General features: G+C 42.4%; 1 protein-coding gene across 7 annotated transcripts in view; it reads left to right on the forward strand.

Moving 5' to 3' along the window:
• Positions 1–19,770, forward strand: part of PLEKHA7 (pleckstrin homology domain containing A7) — a 171,877-nt gene that overhangs the window by 133,314 nt on the left and 18,793 nt on the right. For all 7 annotated transcript variants that reach the window (XM_063438280.1, XM_063438278.1, XM_063438281.1 and 4 more), the window contains 10 exons: positions 1,342–1,422; positions 2,114–2,263; positions 3,019–3,120; positions 3,354–3,462; positions 3,805–4,043; positions 4,942–5,154; positions 5,708–5,822; positions 8,947–9,038; positions 14,156–14,356; positions 19,422–19,577. In XM_063438280.1, coding sequence (XP_063294350.1) covers positions 1,342–1,422; positions 2,114–2,263; positions 3,019–3,120; positions 3,354–3,462; positions 3,805–4,043; positions 4,942–5,154; positions 5,708–5,822; positions 8,947–9,038; positions 14,156–14,356; positions 19,422–19,577 — 1,458 coding nt within the window. The remainder of the gene's footprint in view (positions 1–1,341; positions 1,423–2,113; positions 2,264–3,018; positions 3,121–3,353; positions 3,463–3,804; positions 4,044–4,941; positions 5,155–5,707; positions 5,823–8,946; positions 9,039–14,155; positions 14,357–19,421; positions 19,578–19,770) is intronic.

Below are 19,770 nucleotides of genomic sequence, written 5' to 3' on the forward strand. Positions count from 1 at the left end.
TCTTTGTCATGTTCCTCAAACCATTCGTGAACATTTTTTACTTGGTGGTAGAAAGAGGCCACTGCCATCAGGGAACACCATTGCAATTAAGCGGTGCACGCGGTCTGCAACAATCTCTAGGTAGGTGGTATGTGTTAAAGTTACATCCACATGAATGCCAGGACCCAAGGTTTCCGCTGGCCTGTCTTCTTCGCGTAGTGCATCCTGCTGCTATCTCTTCCCCAGCAAATGACGCACACACATCCACCCTTCAATCTGATCTAAATGAAATTGTGTTTCATCAAACCAGGCAACCTTCTTCCATTGTTCCATAGTCCGTTTATGATGCTCACATTCCGATTGAAGGTACTTTCGGCAGTAGACAGGGGTTATCATTGGCACCCTGAAACGGTCTGTGACTATGCAGTCTCATACGCAGCAAACTCCAATGCACTGTGTGTTCAGACACCAGCATTGTTTTGTTTTGTTTTTTTTAGCAATTTGAGCTACAGAAGCTCTGTGATCAGACCAGGCGAGCTAGCCTTTTGTTCCTCATGTTCATCAATTAGCCGTAGGTACCAATGTTCCTGATGCCAGTTCAAAGGTTGTCCTTCCTTTCACCACTTTTGGTAGGTACTAATCAAAAGTTGTGAAAGACTTGCCCTTTTGGAGATGCTCTGACCCAGTCTAGCCATCACTATTTGGCCCTTGTCAGAGTTTCTCAGATCTTTGTTCTTGTCCATTGATCCTGCTTCCAACACATGAAATTTAAGAACTGAATGTTCGTTCATTTGCTGCCTATTATATCTCAATATTATCATTGTTATTCAGTTCACCTGTCAGTGGTTTTAATGTTGTGGCTAATCAGTGTATATCTGCTATAAATCAAATATAAGGCAGCCTTTTTAGTTTTTATTTGTGAGAGGTACATTAACTACAAACATGCCCAGAATATGTTGAAAACAAAACTGAGGGATTGTACCTCCAAAAGATGGAAATAATATTTTGTCCCTCCTTCCTGACTGTCAATCAGGACGTGTCACACTCGCAATGGCTGATCCGGTCTCTGTGCTTGACATGTAACATCCATTTCTCAATGAGCTGTAATACAGCCGTATAGTTTCTCGATAAAGCCTCTGATTGGACAAACCCCAGCACAAACGTGAGAGTCTTAACATCATTCCCAAAAATAAAAATACGGATTGTGTTTTTTGGGGGTGTATGTACTAAATAGTAGAAAATATAATGGAGCGTTCTACAAATGGATGTCATCCGTGGGCTTTACAATGTCCTAACTAATTGCCTGGAATCACCATAATTCTGTCTGTGTGACTTTCTGCTCTATTTATATTTACCTCATAGGTTAAGCTAAGCACCCTCTGCGAACAGGACAGAATCTTGCAGGACTTGGAGGACAAGATCCGAGCTCTAAAAGACAATAAAGTAAGATGTGAATTGACATACTGGGGTTTGCAGTCTGAGAAGACGTTTGTTACAGACAAACAAGCAGCTGGGAGCTGTGTAAATGACACATTATGAGCACTCGTTCCTGTTAGTGTTTCAATAGAGTAGACCTAGTACAGATTGATTAAACGACGTACAGCTTGTTAACAATAACAACCCTTCACTACACACACCCTAAAGCTTACCTAACAGATTCAAATTATTATATTTATATAGCGCCAACAAGTTCTGCAGCGCTGTACAATGGGTGGACTAACAAATACGTAGTTATAACCAGACGAGTTGGACACACAGGAACAGAGAGGTTGAGTGCACTGCTCAATGAGCTTACATACTAGAGGGAGTGGGTAGTAGGTTGGTTGACACTGAAGACTTAGTGATTTTTTTATTTTATTTTTTAGATTAAGAAAGCAAAAGGGAAAAAAACTCCCCTGTAAATTTTTTTTTTCTTTATTTGTTTTTGCTTCTTTGCTCTGCATTTTGTATCCATTTGTACGGTTTTTAATGGTTATTAATAAAGGTATGTGTTTTTATGGTGACCGAACGCTCTGTGTTTTTGGTTGCATTGATTTAAGTTCTGAGAGAGAATAGATTTTAGTTTGAATTTGTGTCATGAGGCTGGGAGGGGGACAGATTTACATGCATGAAATACGTACGTCTTGTTTTGTAGGACAAGCTGGAGACAGTGCTGGAAGTTCTGCATAGACAAATGGATCAATACAAAGAGCAGCCACAGCACTCTGAGAAAATCTCTTATCAACAACGTCTTCTGCAGGAAGATTTAGTCCAGATACGAGCTGAAATGTCCAAAGTATCAACTGTAAGTTACTGCAATACTCCAGATATCAGTGGATCTGACCCTCTCGGGGAAACTGTACTGTACAGGGTTAGAAAGTGTGTTCTGGACAGCAGTGATCAACTAGGGCCATGTTGTACTTCATTATTTACACACTACAGACTAATTATTTTAAATTCAGACAAACTCACTGGCCCCAAGTTAACGTTTTTAATAAAAAGAGTCCCCCTTGTCTTTAGTAAGCAATCAAGTTTGCAAAGTTTGTGTACCCTACAAGTGGCCCCAAATTAAAAGGTTGCCTATCAGGACAAATACATCTTAAATCTTAAATGATAGAGAATAGTAAAATTGCTCAAATAAAGTCTAGATTTCTCTAAAAACAGCAGTTAAAAGCAGCCCTTCCCCATTGTGTCACTCGGTTCAGTCTGTGCAGAACCTTTACCGATCAACAAAGATAGGAAGGATACACTCTGTGTGTCTGTTACAAGGAGAAACTCTGGGCATCTCTTCTTCTTGAATTCAGCCTTGGGAAAATGACTGCAAGGGGAAGGAAGGAGAAGGGGCAGACTCCGTGTGAGAGCAGCACGGAGAGAAAATGTTTTTAAAGTGACACAATGTGTTAATCCACTATAATGCATTACTCCACCATGACATGCTAATCCACTGCAATGCATTACTCTGCAGTGACATGTCAATACACTGCAACGTGTTATTCAGCCAAAACATGTTAATCCACCGTAATCTGCCACAAAGTGTTAATTAACCGTACCATTCTGCAGGACATGGAGAACTCCTGGAATGAGTACATGAGGCTGGAAAATGATGTGAGTCGATTAAGACAAACCTTGCAGGAGCAGATGAATAGATCATCATCTTCACAGGTGAGCGGGATAAGAGCGAATGCAGGTAAAGAGCAGGTTAAAATTCCAGTCCATGATTGAGTAATAAACAAACCGTCTTGTTTGCCTACCTTCAGTATAACTGTTTATTTCTCAGCTGTGCGCCCCGATGACAAGTTAATGGCACGCTGTACTACCCATTTGTAAATTAATAAATGTATGTTTTTATGTATGCAATTTATGTAAATTAATAAATGTATGCTTTTATGTTGCAGGAAAAGACGCAAATGCAAAAGGATTTGTGGAGAATTGAAGACGTTACTGCAGGCCTCAGTTCAAATAAGCTAAACTATAGAGTTCTCGTGGAATCGTTAAAAAACCCAGGTAGTAACACTGTGTATATAATAGTGTAATCGTAGGGGCAGCTGTACTACCAATCCCACAGTGCCTCCAGAAAATTATTGTCCAATAAGTTTCTGTCACCCATTGTGGCACAGGGCCATGTTTACTAGTTGTTAATTATTTAATTTGTAGCATTTCATACCGATTTTTACCTTTTAGTTGTATTGTCTGTAATGCAGTTATTTTACAGGAAACTAAAGGATCTTTGTATTACTAATATGAGAATACATTTTGTTCTGTGACTTGATAATATTTTATATTATTATTATTATTATTATTTTTAAATATTCGTACTGCATTAGATATCTTTGTTTACTCTTCTAGAAAGAAAAACAGTGCCTTTAATTTCTTCCCAATTTGTGCCTTCCGGAAACACAGCGTTTACGTCGTTGCGCAGCAAATCCGTATCACCGCTCAACCATCTTTCTGTCATTGCCAAACCCACATTTGAAGTGGGATTGTATGCTCAACCATACTCCCAGACAAAATCTCATTCTCAGCCACAACTCCTGATGAAATCCGATCCACCTCCACAGTCACCAACACGTGTAACAGCCACGCTTGTAAGTGCTAATCATTACATTGGGATTTATCAGTGGTAATCATTGCATCAGGATTTATCAATGCTAATCATTGTATCGGGATTTATTAGTGCTAATCATTGTATCGGGATATATTCGTGCTAATCATTATATTAGATTTTATCAGTGGTAATCATTGTATTGGGATATATTCGTGCTAATCATTATATTGGGATTTATCAGTATCTGGATTTATCAGTGCTAATCATTATATTGGGATTTATCAGTATCTGGATTTATCAGTGCTAATCATTATATTGGGATTTATCAGTGCTAATCATCGTATTGGGATTTGTGAGTGCTAATCATTGTATCGGGATATATTCGTGCTAATCATTGTATCGGGATATATTCGTGCTAATCATTATATTAGATTTTATCAGTGGTAATCATTGTATTGGGATATGTTCGTGCTAATCATTATATTGGGATTTATCAGTATCTGGATTTATCAGTGCTAATCATTATATTGGGATTTATCAGTGCTAATCATTGTATTGGGATTTGTGAGTGCTAATCATTGTATTGGGATTTGTGAGTGCTAATCATTGTATTGGCATTTGTGAGTGCTAATCATTGTATCGGCATTTGTGAGTGCTAATCATTGTCTCAAGATTTGTGAGTGCTATTCATTGTCTCAAGATTTGTGAGCTCTAATCACTGTATAGGGAACTGAGAGCGCCAATCACTGCATGGGGATTTGTGAGAGATAATCATTGTGCTATAGCTTTGAATTGTTGTTTGTCAATCTTTTCTAGTGAAATGCCCCTGTATCTCTGGTTGGTACAGAATTTTTCCACTCCAGACTATAAACCTGTTATTAAGTGCAATTATCCTGGAGCCAGACATCTGATTCATATATTTGGTCCTTCATTAACAGGAAGAAAATGCACCCCCCAGACCACCTCTTCCTGATAAGTACAGCCCTGATCATCCTGACCTTCCTCCCAACATACCTCCACCCCCTGCAATGCCTCCACCCCCAAGAGAGACCTCAGTCATTAGACATACGTCAGTGCGTGGCTTGAAGCGCCAGTCCGATGAGAGGAAACGCGATAGAGAGTTGGGCCATGGGGTGAACGGAGACTACAGGGTAAATATTTGGAAACATTGTCTCTCTATAGCTTAACCATCACTTCCCAGGATTTTTTATATTTTGTTTACTATGTTTCTATTTCTCCTCTTCATTAGCCATTTGTGCCCTGGCTGTGCCTTGTGTGTACTGGATTATCATTCACATTTAAATCTTTATTATAAATAAACAAAATATTTAACAAATATGTTTTTGCATGGTGTGAAAAATAAAATTAAATATAGAAATGCACACCTCTTTATCCTGTAACTAGGCACTTCCATCTTAGCTCCCTGTCAGTTATTGTTATAAGCTCCACCCTTCACACCTGTCAGTCAGCATAGAGAGTGCATACAGAGAGGAGAAGAAATGAAACTGTTTCTAGTTCTCTGCTTTATTAGCCATTTGTGGTTGTTCTTACTTCAAATCTGTTTCTTTGCTGCTCATTTCCATGTTTTAATGTCATTAAAACCACTCTCTACTTGTTCAGTTGAAACTTTCTTTTGTCTCCTTTACTGTAGTGTTCAAGCCACAAGCCATATCAGTACATTTTTTAAAGTGATTTTGTTTACAGGTAGAATTGCGCACATATCTAAGTGATTCAGAACTGGCTGCAGTGGCACCAGATTCCAGCCAGTCATGTGAATTCCTGACTTCTGATTCTGCATACCAAACATTACCAACCAGAGGTAAGAGGCCATAATCCATGAAACTTTACCCAAATGTTTACTGTGATATTTTTAGGAGCAAGGAATAAAAGACGGGAGCCAGGCAAAGTTTTCATTAGCAAGACGCTTCTGTTAGGCCTCTCTCTGTCTCATCTAATTAACCACCATGGCAACCCAAACTTGCAATGCTTCGTCTCCCACACAGATCTAGCTCAGTTAGCCTCTTTAAGACATTTACATGCACAACTGGCAGTCACTGGGGCACTTTGTAACTGGCCAATCAGTGAGGCGGTTTATAACTGGCCAATCAGTGAGGCGGTTTATAACTGGCCAATCAGTGAGGCGGTTTATAACTGGCCAATCAGTGAAGCTGTTTATAACTGGCCAATCAGTGAAGCTGTTTATAACTGGCCAATCAGTGAAGCTGTTTATAACTGGCCAATCAGTGAAGCTGTTTATAACTGGCCAATCAGTGAAGCTGTTTATAACTGGCCAATCAGTGAAGCTGTTTATAACTGGCCAATCAGTGAAGCTGTTTATAACTGGCCAATCAGTGAAGCTGTTTATAACTGGCTAATCAGTGAAGCTGTTTATAACTGGCCAATCAGTGGGGAAGTTTATTATAATTGGTCACTCAGTGAGGCTGTTTGTAACTGGCCAATTGCTGAGGCACTTTATAATTGGCCAATTAGTGGAGCTGTTTATAATTGGCCAATCTGTGGGGCTGTTTATAATTGGCCAATCTGTGGGGCTGTTTATAATTGGACAATCTGTGGGGCTGTTTATAATTGGACAATCTGTGGGGCTGTTTATAATTGGACAATCTGTGGGGCTGTTTATAATTGGACAATCTGTGGGGCTGTTTTTAATTGGCCAATATGTGGGGCTGTTTTTAATTGGCCAATCTGTGGGGCTGTTTTGAATTGGCCAATCTGTGGGGCTGTTTATAATTGGCCAATCTGTGGGGCTGTTTTTAATTGGTCAATCTGTGGGGCTGTTTTTAATTGGCCAATCTGTGGGGCTGTTTTTAATTGGCCAATCTGTGGGGCTGTTTTTAATTGGTCAATCAGTGGGGCTGTTTATAATTGGCCAGTCACTGGGGCACTTTATAGTTGGCTAATCTGTTGGGTTGTTTATAGTTGGCTAATCTGTTGGGTTGTTTGTAGTTGGCTAATCTGTTGGGTTGTTTTTAGTTGGCTAATCTGTTGGGTTGTTTATAGTTGGCTAATCTGTTGGGTTGTTTATAGTTGGCTAATCTGTTGGGTTGTTTATAGTTGGCTAATCTGTTGGGTTGTTTATAGTTGGCTAATCTGTTGGGTTGTTTATAGTTGGCTAATCTGTTGGGTTGTTTATAGTTGGCTAATCTGTTGGGTTGTTTATAGTTGGCTAATCTGTTGGGTTGTTTATAGTTGGCTAATCTGTTGGGTTGTTTATAGTTGGCTAATCTGTTGGGTTGTTTATAGTTAGCCAATCTGTTGGGCTGTTCATAATTGGCTAATCTGTGGGGCAATTTATAGTTCGACAATCTGTTGGGCTGTTTATTGCAGCATTGTCCTGGGTCCCTAGTGGCTGGAACAAGCAAACCATATTTATCAGGCCCCAGGAAACATTACAGTAGCAGCAGTGTCATCTTCCAGAATTAATTTTGTTATACATTACAGAAATGTTGAAGAATGGATAGCCCATGTCCACCACATATGGAGCTTGATAATCCATTCATCTACATGCAAACACAGTAGGGCCTATACGCCAGACTTACTGGTAGCAGATAACCAAAATAGTGTGTTGGCATCAGCTGATTGAGCTCATAGTGTCCCTTAAATTCCATCTGCAAAGATAAACCTGTAGAAGATGAATACGACATTGGGTGATTGCAGTGTTCTGGTTTACAATATTGGAATTATTTGGGACATGTGGGTGCTTCATGTTTAAATTAATATAAAACTGAATTAATCTGAAAAGAGATTGGGTTTGGACAGAGAACCTTACAATAAGACCTTCACTCTCTAAGTAACAATGTGAATCAATACTTGTGCATTATTGTACCGCTTTTTACACTGCTTTCTAGGCTGAGACGGATAGACTTTCTCAGCCCTTTGTATATGTGCATTCCATATGAACTGATTGTTTCTGGTATCATCTGTAAGAACTACCATCAAAGTTTCACGTGTGTGTGTGTGTGTTTAATACACAAGATCCAGAGCACTCACCTAGCCACTAAACAGCAACTTCAATGCTGACAGATTGTATTCGTTTATTAAAAACACCTAATCTAGGCAAAAATAATGGGGGTTTAGTTACATTATATGATCACACATTGCATAAGCCTTCCACAAAGTCAATGTACCCCATCTTTGGCAGGTCCTACTCTATTAGCATAATGTCCGCTCTTATGAGATTAACCCACTTACTTGGGGAAAAAATTCCATCTGCGGCTCATCTGGGGCTCTGCAGTACAAGGCCGAATAGGGCCCTGGAATGAGGCACCTGTGACAGGGAGGGGTGCAAAACCAAGGAGTTGGCTTGACTCCCAAATAGATATACAGTATATGAAACCAGGGGGCTGCACTCACCTGAACATGCATAAATGGGGTGCTGCTGGGGGCCAAATTATACAATACACAAGATCCAGCGCACTCACTTATCCACTAACCAGCAACTTCAATGCAATGTTTTGTGCTGAATAAAAGCATTCTTCACTTTTTAACATTCTTCACATATTTAATTTAATTTGAGTGTTCAGTTTGTTTTGGAGGGATCTGAGGTATATATTCTCTTGTCTGCACATTTGTTACGTTACCTGTCCTAAATAAAAGCTCCATGTTGGAGCTGAAATGTTGATATTTTATATGGAATAAATAAAAGCAAAATTTTACTACTTCAACCAAGTGCCAGGAGTGCGATTGTTTCTACACAATACGCTGCTGCAGATTCACACAGAGCAATCACAGCAGCAAGTTAGGTTGGGCAGCAGCTAGTCATATAAGCGTAGAGTCTGATTAAACATGGCTGCTCAGCCACATAAAAAGGGAACATTTTTCTCATATACATGATTTATTAAAAAAATCATTAAATTTAATTAAATGTAATAAAGTAATTCAAGTAATGAAGATTTGATGACAGATGTCGTTTTCTTTCCACAAAGGTTTATCTGGATCGACCTCTCGCCTTCCTCAGTCTTCATCAGTCGCCTCATATGTTACTCTGCGGAGAGGAACGTCTACGGAAAGTTCTAAGGTAACTCCGATTACACCCATTAATCTGCTACTACACTAACAGAGAGGTAATGTTCATATATGTTTTATTACACATGAAAATAAAAAAAATATATAATAATTTTACCATTACTTCAATGGTTGAATGAGGTGATGGGAGTAACAGTTGGAGTTGTGGCATGAAGGGCATCTTGATGGCCCTACAGCTTTTAGCTTGTGAGAGAAATCCAAAGGTTCTTCTTTCCTTCCTTATTCGCCTGTGTTTTGGGTACCGAAACGTTCAGTTCCCTCTATTTGTAACAAAGCATTGTGTGGACAAAGGAGCATGGAAAACTGCCCAGGAACAAAACAACTTCTGTTACCCACCTCTGATTGGCAGGGATTAGTAAGAGACCAGCACTTAGATGAGGCTCACAAAAAAAAAATAAAACCTACCAAAGCTCCCAGTAGAAGGGGCCAATCGACAGTTGTGTTTTAAGGACTCCATTGAAAATGTGAAATAACCCACTGAATATTTAGTATAAAATAAAAAGGGATTTTGGGCTGGTTATGTTTGAGAACATAAAGATGCTTTTTTTTTTTTTTTTTTTAAGAACAAATATGCAGAAACCAAAAAGAAATTGACTAGTTCATATAGCTCAAACCTTTCTGGCGCACACCTAGGCTATCTATACTATGTAAAGTCAGTGTAGAATTCTAGATCCAGTGTGAAGCAAAGAAAAGTTAGAGGCTACAATGTGTAGCCACAGAGTCACATCAGCCAGGAAAGGCTCCATACAAGGTATTCACTAAAGTAAGAATTCAAAGTGAATTTCAAATTCAAGGTAAAACTTTTCAAACTGAAAAAAGTCAATAACCCTATTGCTTATGCTTGAAACAGCTCAGAATCCTCTGATGTTGCATTCACACTTAAGTGTCAACCGAATTTCTCCTCTTCCTGATAGTACATCAATTTCCTATCTCCCTTATATTGCTGTAACATCAGGGAGAGAGGGAAATTGCTGTAACATCGGGGAGAGAGGGAAATTGCTGTAACATCGGGGAGAGAGGGAAATTGCTGTAACATCGGGGAGAGAGGGAAATTGCTGTAACATCGGGGAGAGAGGGAAATTGCTGTAACATCGGGGAGAGAGGGAAATTGCTGTAACATCGGGGAGAGAGGGAAATTGCTGTAACATCGGGGAGAGAGGGAAAATTGCTGTAACATCGGGGAGAGAGGGAAAATTGCTGTAATATCGGGGAGAGAGGGAAAATTGCTGTAACATCGGGGAGAGAGGGAAATTGCTGTAACATCGGGGAGAGAGGGAAATTGCTGTAACATCGGGGAGAGAGGGAAAATTGCTGTAACATCGGGGAGAGAGGGAAAATTGCTGTAACATCGGGGAGAGAGGGAAATTGCTGTAACATCGGGGAGAGGGGGAAATTGCTGTAACATCAGGGAGAGGGGGAAATTGCTGTAATCAGGGGAGAGGGGGAAATTGCTGTAATCAGGGGAGAGGGGGAAATTGCTGTAACGTCAGGGGAGACGGGGAAATTGCTGTAACGTCAGGGGAGACGGGGAAATTGCTGTAACGTCAGGGGAGACGGGGAAATTGCTGTAACGTCAGGGGAGATGGGGAAATTGCTGTAACGTCAGGGGAGACGGGGAAATTGCTGTAACGTCAGGGGAGACGGGGAATTTGCTGTAACGTCAGGGGAGACGGGGAATTTGCTGTAACGTCAGGGGAGACGGGGAAATTGCTGTAACGTCAGGGGAGACGGGGAAATTGCTGTAACGTCAGGGGAGACGGGGAAATTGCTGTAACGTCAGGGGAGACGGGGAAATTGTTGTAACGTCAGGGGAGACGGGGAAATTGCTGTAACGTCAGGGGAGACGGGGAAATTGCTGTAACGTCAGGGGAGACGGGGAAATTGCTGTAACGTCAGGGGAGACGGGGAAATTGCTGTAACGTCAGGGGAGACGGGGAATTTGCTGTAACGTCAGGGGAGACGGGGAAATTGCTGTAACGTCAGGGGAGACGGGGAAATTGCTGTAACGTCAGTGGAGACGGTGAAATTGCTGTAACGTCAGGGAGAGAGGGAAATTGCTGTAACATCGGGGAGAGGGAAAATTGCTGTAACATCGGGGAGAGAGGGAAAATTGCTGTAACATCGGGGAGAGAGGGAAAATTGCTGTAACATCGGGGAGAGAGGGAAATTGCTGTAACATCGGGGAGAGGGGGAAATTGCTGTAACATCAGGGAGAGGGGGAAATTGCTGTAATCAGGGGAGAGGGGGAAATTGCTGTAATCAGGGGAGAGGGGGAAATTGCTGTAACGTCAGGGGAGACGGGGAAATTGCTGTAACGTCAGGGGAGACGGGGAAATTGCTGTAACGTCAGGGGAGACGGGGAAATTGCTGTAACGTCAGGGGAGACGGGAAAATTGCTGTAACGTCAGGGGAGACGGGGAATTTGCTGTAACGTCAGGGGAGACGGGGAATTTGCTGTAACGTCAGGGGAGACGGGGAAATTGCTGTAACGTCAGGGGAGACGGGGAAATTGCTGTAACGTCAGGGGAGACGGGGAAATTGCTGTAACGTCAGGGGAGACGGGGAAATTGCTGTAACGTCAGGGGAGACGGGGAAATTGCTGTAACGTCAGGGGAGACGGGGAAATTGCTGTAACGTCAGGGGAGACGGGGAAATTGCTGTAACATCAGGGAGAGAGGGAAATTGCTGTAACATCGGGGAGAGGGAAAATTGCTGTAACATCGGGGAGAGGGAAAATTGCTGTAACATCGGGGAGAGAGGGAAAATTGCTGTAGCATCGGGGAGAGAGGGAAAATTGCTGTAGCATCGGGGAGAGAAGGAAATTGCTGTAACATCGGGGAGAGAGGGAAATTGCTGTAACATCGGGGAGAGAGGGAAATTGCTGTAACATCGGGGAGAGAGGGAAATTGCTGTAACATCGGGGAGAGAGGGAAATTGCTGTAACATCGGGGAGAGAGGGAAAATTGCTGTAACATCGGGGAGAGAGGGAAATTGCTGTAACATCGGGGAGAGAGGGAAATTGCTGTAACATCGGGGAGAGAGGGAACTTACTGTAACATCGGGGAGAGGGAAAATTGCTGTAACATCGGGGAGAGGGAAAATTGCTGTAACATCGGGGAGAGGGAAAATTGCTGTAACATCGGGGAGAGAGGGAAATTGCTGTAACATCGGGGAGAGAGGGAAATTGCTGTAACATCGGGGAGAGAGGGAAATTGCTGTAACATCGGGGAGAGAGGGAAATTGCTGTAACATTGGGGAGAGGGCGAAATTACTGTAACATCGGGGAGAGAGGGAAACTGCTGTAACATTGGGGAGAGGGCGAACTTACTGTAACATCGGGGAGAGAGGGAAATTGCTGTAACATCGGGGAGAGAGGGAAATTGCTGTAACATCGGGGAGAGAGGGAAATTGCTGTAACATCGGGGAGAGAGGGAAATTGCTGTAACATCGGGGAGAGAGGGAAATTGCTGTAACATCGGGGAGAGGGAAAATTGCTGTAACATCGGGGAGAGGGAAAATTGCTGTAACATCGGGGAGAGGGAAAATTGCTGTAACATCGGGGAGAGGGAAAATTGCTGTAACATCGGGGAGAGGGAAAATTGCTGTAACATCGGGGAGAGGGAAAATTGCTGTAACATCGGGGAGAGAGGGAAATTGCTGTAACATTGGGGAGAGGGCGAAATTACTGTAACATCGGGGAGAGAGGGAAACTGCTGTAACATTGGGGAGAGGGCGAACTTACTGTAACATCGGGGAGAGAGGGAAATTGCTGTAACATCGGGGAGAGAGGGAAATTGCTGTAACATCGGGGAGAGAGGGAAATTGCTGTAACATCGGGGAGAGAGGGAAAATTGCTGTAACATCGGGGAGAGAGGGAAAATTGCTGTAATATCGGGGAGAGAGGGAAAATTGCTGTAACATCGGGGAGAGAGGGAAATTGCTGTAACATCGGGGAGAGAGGGAAATTGCTGTAACATCGGGGAGAGAGGGAAAATTGCTGTAACATCGGGGAGAGAGGGAAAATTGCTGTAACATCGGGGAGAGAGGGAAATTGCTGTAACATCGGGGAGAGGGGGAAATTGCTGTAACATCAGGGAGAGGGGGAAATTGCTGTAATCAGGGGAGAGGGGGAAATTGCTGTAATCAGGGGAGAGGGGGAAATTGCTGTAACGTCAGGGGAGACGGGGAAATTGCTGTAACGTCAGGGGAGACGGGGAAATTGCTGTAACGTCAGGGGAGACGGGGAAATTGCTGTAACGTCAGGGGAGATGGGGAAATTGCTGTAACGTCAGGGGAGACGGGGAAATTGCTGTAACGTCAGGGGAGACGGGGAATTTGCTGTAACGTCAGGGGAGACGGGGAATTTGCTGTAACGTCAGGGGAGACGGGGAAATTGCTGTAACGTCAGGGGAGACGGGGAAATTGCTGTAACGTCAGGGGAGACGGGGAAATTGCTGTAACGTCAGGGAGAGAGGGAAATTGCTGTAACATCGGGGAGAGGGAAAATTGCTGTAACATCGGGGAGAGGGAAAATTGCTGTAACATCGGGGAGAGAGGGAAAATTGCTGTAGCATCGGGGAGAGAGGGAAAATTGCTGTAGCATCGGGGAGAGAAGTAAATTGCTGTAACATCGGGGAGAGAGGGAAATTGCTGTAACATCGGGGAGAGAGGGAAATTGCTGTAACATCGGGGAGAGAGGGAAATTGCTGTAACATCGGGGAGAGAGGGAAATTGCTGTAACATCGGGGAGAGAGGGAAATTGCTGTAACATCGGGGAGAGGGGGAAATTGCTGTAACAGGGGAGAGGGGGAAATTGCTGTAACGTCAAGGGAGAGGGGAAATTTGGTGCAGATGCAATGTCTGAAGGGTTCTGTCCTGAGCGCAAGATTTTCTAAGATGTGACTATGTGGCTACCTTTGTAGCCTCTTATCTTCCTTTGCTTCACACTGTATCTAGAATTCTATACAGAGTTTACATTGTATAGATTGCCTGTGTGCGTACTTTTATGTGTTAAAAAATACACATGCACAAGAATCCCCACTGTTTTAACGGCTCCTGGAAGTATTTACAAATTATCATTGTTTGTCTTTTCCTTTCCATGTCGCACAGGACAGACCAAAAAGTGCCTTTGAGCGACTGTACTATCAGGAAGACCAGAAAGGAAAAATGAGTGCGGAGGAGCAGCTCCAGAGAATGAAACGTCATCAGAAAGCCTTAGTTCGTGAGCGCAAGAGAACGCTCAGCCAAGGAGACAAACAGTCCATGACAACAAGACCTGCTTCGCGGCCGCTTTCTGCAGACATAAGCTCAGTATGTTAGCCACACATCCAGGACCGCTGTCCATGTGTTTAATGTGTAGCATGACCCTCTGCATTTTACACATTGCTCTCCTTGAAATAACCAGAAATGAGAATAAAAATAGTAAGTGTAGGGTTTTAATGAGGATTGGGAAGGAGTGTCTTGTCCTGTCCCAGCTCTACCTTGTAGGTCATGCAGTGGAATATGTTTTATAGAGGTAATAGATACTTATTTTTTCTAAGAAAACAAACTAATTTTAATCATTACGCCTGTTGTTCCTAACTAATCCCAGCTTCTGGACTGTACCAAGCACAATCTCATGGACGCTACTTTGCACGTTTTAGGATAATTCTGTAGTTTGTGGTAAAAAGCATCAGCACAAAAGGGATATACAGGTTTGTAGACCTCCTGCCCCCAATTGTTAGTAGAGTCATTTTACTAGCGCACAGCCCAGTTCTGGCATAGATGATCCATATACATTAGTGATTTGCCGTTTTCTTTTTTATTGCTTCACTAAGCAGAGAAGGTGACGTTTATCGTCACGTGTGCCTGTTCTGATCACTTACCATCATCCAATTCTAGCTTTATTCTGATTGGCTGAAGCCATTATATCCAATTTCCGCTGCATTCTGGCTGGCTGAAACCATCGCTATACAGTTAGCTACCTTTCTCCTGACTCCTTGCAGTTCTTCTTCTCGTCGTTTACGGTAGCAATAAATATCTAACGGAATGCTCAGTGCAATCCCGCACTGTGTATTCTCTTATAACCAGCCTTCGTTAAAAGTTTACATTGCTACACTGCACACCTAGGACGGAAGCTGTAAGTCGGGGGAAGAGCAGATCTCAAAATTACTGCAACTCCCATGATGCTTTGCCAGCCTTTAGAATTTGAAGGCATGATGGCAGTTGTAGTTCTAAAATATTGAGGATCCACTTTCCAGCACCTCTGCTGTAAGTGCTCTGTTGGAAGGTAAGTGAAAACCAGTGCACACTTGCCGGCACTGTGAATGCTCAATGTCTACTGGTCAGATGTGGGTGCCGTGTGTTATAGTATTTTAAAGGGAGACAGACTGCTCTAGGCCTGCAGCCATCACAATGTTTTTTCCACTAAACCATCTAACGCAGCTAGCATTCAGCGGGTTTTTCCATTGAAATCCATGTTGCTCAAAATCATGGCAGCGTCTGCAGCTTTTTTCCTCTTCCTGCTTCTCGAAGCCGCCCCCCAATTCATTGCTGAAGCGCTCCTGCTTTGAAAGTGTCCACTCATCATTCTTGTTGCCTTTCTTTTATGTTTACAGAAATATTAATTTGTTTGCTGCTAACAATCATACTCATTTATTTACTGAACTTTATTTGTATAGCAGAAGCTTTGCAATAATTACATGTGCCTGTTAATTGCAACATATTCATCCCCTTTATTAGTTTAGTAATAATCATCATTCATGCTGTGAGTAGTTGTGATGAGTCTCAATCTTTCTGTGAGTAGGAGTACTGGCAGCCAATCATTCATGCTGTGAGTAGGAAAACTGGCAGCCCATCATTGATGCTGTGTACTGGCAGCCCATCATTGATGCTGTGTACTGGCAGCCCATCATTGATGCTGTGTACTGGCAGCCCATCATTGATGCTGTGTACTGGCAGCCCATCATTGATGCTGTGTACTGGCAGCCCATCATTGATGCTGTGTACTGGCAGCCCATCATTGATGCTGTGTACTGGCAGCCCATCGTTGATGCTGTGTACTGGCAGCCCATCGTTGATGCTGTGTGCTGGCAGCCCATCATTGATGCTGTGTACTGGCAGCCCATCGTTGATGCTGTGTACTGGCAGCCCATCATTCATGCTGTGTACTGGCAGCCCATCATTCATGCTGTGTACTGGCAGCCCATCATTCATGCTGTGTACTGGCAGCCCATCATTCATGCTGTGTACTGGCAGCCCATCATTCATGCTGTGTACTGGCAGCCCATCATTCATGCTGTGTACTTGCAGCCCATCATTCATGCTGTGTACTTGCAGCCCATCATTCATGCTGTGTACTTGCAGCCCATCATTCATGCTGTGTACTTGCAGCCCATCATTCATGCTGTGTACTGGCAGCCCATCATTCATGCTGTGTACTGGCAGCCCATCATTCATGCTGTGTACTGGCAGCCCATCATTCATGCTGTGTACTGGCAGCCCATCATTCATGCTGTGTACTGGCAGCCCATCATTCATGCTCTGAGTAGGAGAACTGGCAGCCCATCATTCATGCTGTGTACTGGCAGCCCATCATTCATGCTGTGTACTGGCAGCCCATCATTCATGCTGTGTACTGGCAGCCCATCATTCACGCTGTGACTAGTACTGGCAGCCGATCATTCACGCTGTGAGTAGTACTGGCAGCCTATCATTCATGCTGTGTACTGGCAGCCCATCATTCACGCTGTGACTAGTACTGGCAGCCTATCATTCATGCCGTCAGTAGTACTGGCAGCCTATCATTCATGCCGTCATTAGTACTGACAGCCTATCATTCACGCTGTGAGTAGTACTAGCAGCCCATCATTCACGCTGTGAGTAGGAGAACTGGCAGCCCATTATTCGTGCTGTGAGTAGAAGTACTATCAGCCCATCGTTGGTACACCTACTCATAGCACAATCAGCCCGTTTTTTGTGCTGTGAGTAGGAGTACTGACAGCCCATAACTCGTGCTGTGAGTAGGAGTACTGACAGCCCATAACTCGTGCTGTGAGTAGGAGTACTGACAGCCCATAACTCGTGCTGTGAGTAGGAGTACTGACAGCCCATAACTCGTGCTGTGAGTAGGAGTACTGACAGCCCATAACTCGTGCTGTGAGTAGGAGTACTGACAGCCCATAACTCGTGCTGTGAGTAGGAGTACTGTCAGCCCATAACTCGTGCTGTGAGTAGGAGTACTGTCAGCCCATAACTCGTGCTGTGAGTAGGAGTACTGACAGCCCATAACTTGTGCTGTGAGTAGTACTGACAGCCCATCATTTATGCTGTGAGCAGGGTTATCAGTAGTGGCATGAAGCAGGAAGTGGGCAAACATTTAGTCTAGTGATGAGCCCAGTGATTTGTGGGAAACCTGATTTTCTAAGGTTATTTATTGTCCTGTTTTGAACGTTTTATTCTTTCATAGTCAGGCTCTACATGGAGCTATTTATAACATGAAATGGTAACTTACATTGCAACAGGCTGGTGACTGATATCAACCCAGGGGAGCAATTTAGACTTGGTCTGGGTATAAGGTTACAGAGAATAGTTTGCATGAATGGGCTCTGCGGCAGGATCTCCTATGTAATACAGCCAGATTCAGCAAAGGTACTTTAGTTTTTCAATATGCTAAACTATATTTATCAATAATTGATTCAGGTCCTGCATACTGCTGCCCCCTGCAGGGTGACAAAGGAAATTCAGTCACCGCATCCAACATGAAAGCTATAGTTTATCTGACTCTGTGAAGGGGGCAGAGATTAAACAAAGTATTCACTAAATCATTATCAACCAAATTTAACAAATTAGGCAACAAATAGTCAATAGTCTTCATATCTGCTTTAATGGTTATTAACTCGCCACAGACCTTATTTCGTGAATTCACCTGATATTTTGCCATCCTCCATCAGAACAACGTCCATAAACAGAGCAATAATTCTAAGGAAACCTTACAATATGAAGCTAACTCTTCAGATTACTGTAATTTTTCTAAACATAAACTGTTTTCTTGAAATGTTGACTTTGCTATTTCTCTTTAAATTAGATCAGAACTTTGTGAGAAACAAAAAGCAATGTTAATGCAGTCTTGGTGCTTTCTACTGTATATAACTGAACTATAATAAAATATAGAACAGAGAATGTTCACAGTTTCTTTATTTTTTGAATACTCACAGTTTGGGGTTGGCACAATAGTCTGGCTCTCATTCCGGGTCATTTCGTAGTGAATGCAAATTGCCAGCTCTATTGACCTTGTTTCAGTTCATGACTTTAGATGCGAGTTGTTAAAAGGGCCAGTTGAGACTGTTATAGTGAAATTCTTCTCTTAAATGTTTTAGTTCTGAACCGCTCTCAAACAAAGTTCTTAGTGGGAACACAGTGGTATTCAACTCATTGACCTTAAAGAATTATATCTTAAATTTGTAATTGATAGATTATTTATTTAACCTTTGCATTGCCAGTGCAGTAAGCACAACTACGTTCACCCCAACACCTACACGATAAGGGTAACCCTGTAAATATCACAAAGAAAGGCACAGACTGATGAATGGTTCCTTTCCCTGAGAGCTTGTGTATGAATTCGGAATCTAACTAAATGTGGATCTTGACTCCAAATGTTTGGCATGTTTATCAAAAGCATTTTACTTCATTTTTTTTTGCTTTAACCTTCTGCGTCTTTTCCCTTGGCAAGACCAGAAACGTGTTATCCGTTCCGGTGCTGCCACGAGAAGCAGTGATTTTTCCCTTTTCTGCAGTACGATGGTGGATTCGATGGCAGTGATTACTTTAGTAAATACAGATGGAATTGGATGCCTTTGGAGCTCACTGTATGTGTATTTATGTGTCTTACGGATGGATATAATGTGTAAATACATTTTGCATTTATTAATAGTGAGGCTTGTGTTTCAATGTTTTAAAGGGATTATTTACAAAAATGTGAATTGCAATAAGTTGAAAACTACGTTTGATAGAGAAGCACTCTAAAAAAAAAAAATAGTGCTGCTTACTCAAACAAAATATACAATCACAGACTGTTCACTTTATTACCAATTTTAATTAAAATTAGCTAATTTGGTTACAGGTTTATCACAACACACTTTCAATGTTATTCTGGCATTGAAAATCTCCACAATATACTGCTGTCATTGCCATAATATGTCATTCTAGTTTAGAATAGGATTAAATGAAAAGATTGACAAGGACAATAAGACTGTCATTGGTCCTTAATGTGTTCAGTAGCCCCTTTATCAGGAAGACAATTAATGTGATGTATATGTTTGTCAGTGTTAATTTGGTTTTGTCCCTGGAATCTTATCTTTCTGTTCTGCCAGCTCACTCGCTTTCTGTCTTTTATCAGTGGCAACGCGAGCAGGAGTTTGATTTTCAGCTATTGGAGCGAGCGGCGCGTGATGTAGAGGACAGAGATGACAGCGACTGGATGAAGGTGAAAGCTGTACATGTAGCTGAATTGGATATGGAATCTGACGAATATGAGTTTGATATTAGCAAAGAGGTAGGACTGAGGTTATGGCAATTAATTTGTTGCTTGAATATTGTGTGTTGCACACTTCTACCATGCTGAAATCCATATTCTATATAGCGTTTCTAGCTCGCCCTACATGTCAGCTGTATAATCCTTCTAGATCAACTTCTATATCAACTGTTTAGTCCTTCTAGACCACCTTCTATATCCGCTGTATAATCCT

The sequence above is a fragment of the Pelobates fuscus genome, chromosome 12 (genome assembly GCF_036172605.1).
Source record: "Pelobates fuscus isolate aPelFus1 chromosome 12, aPelFus1.pri, whole genome shotgun sequence".
Taxonomy (NCBI): Eukaryota; Metazoa; Chordata; class Amphibia; order Anura; family Pelobatidae; genus Pelobates; species Pelobates fuscus.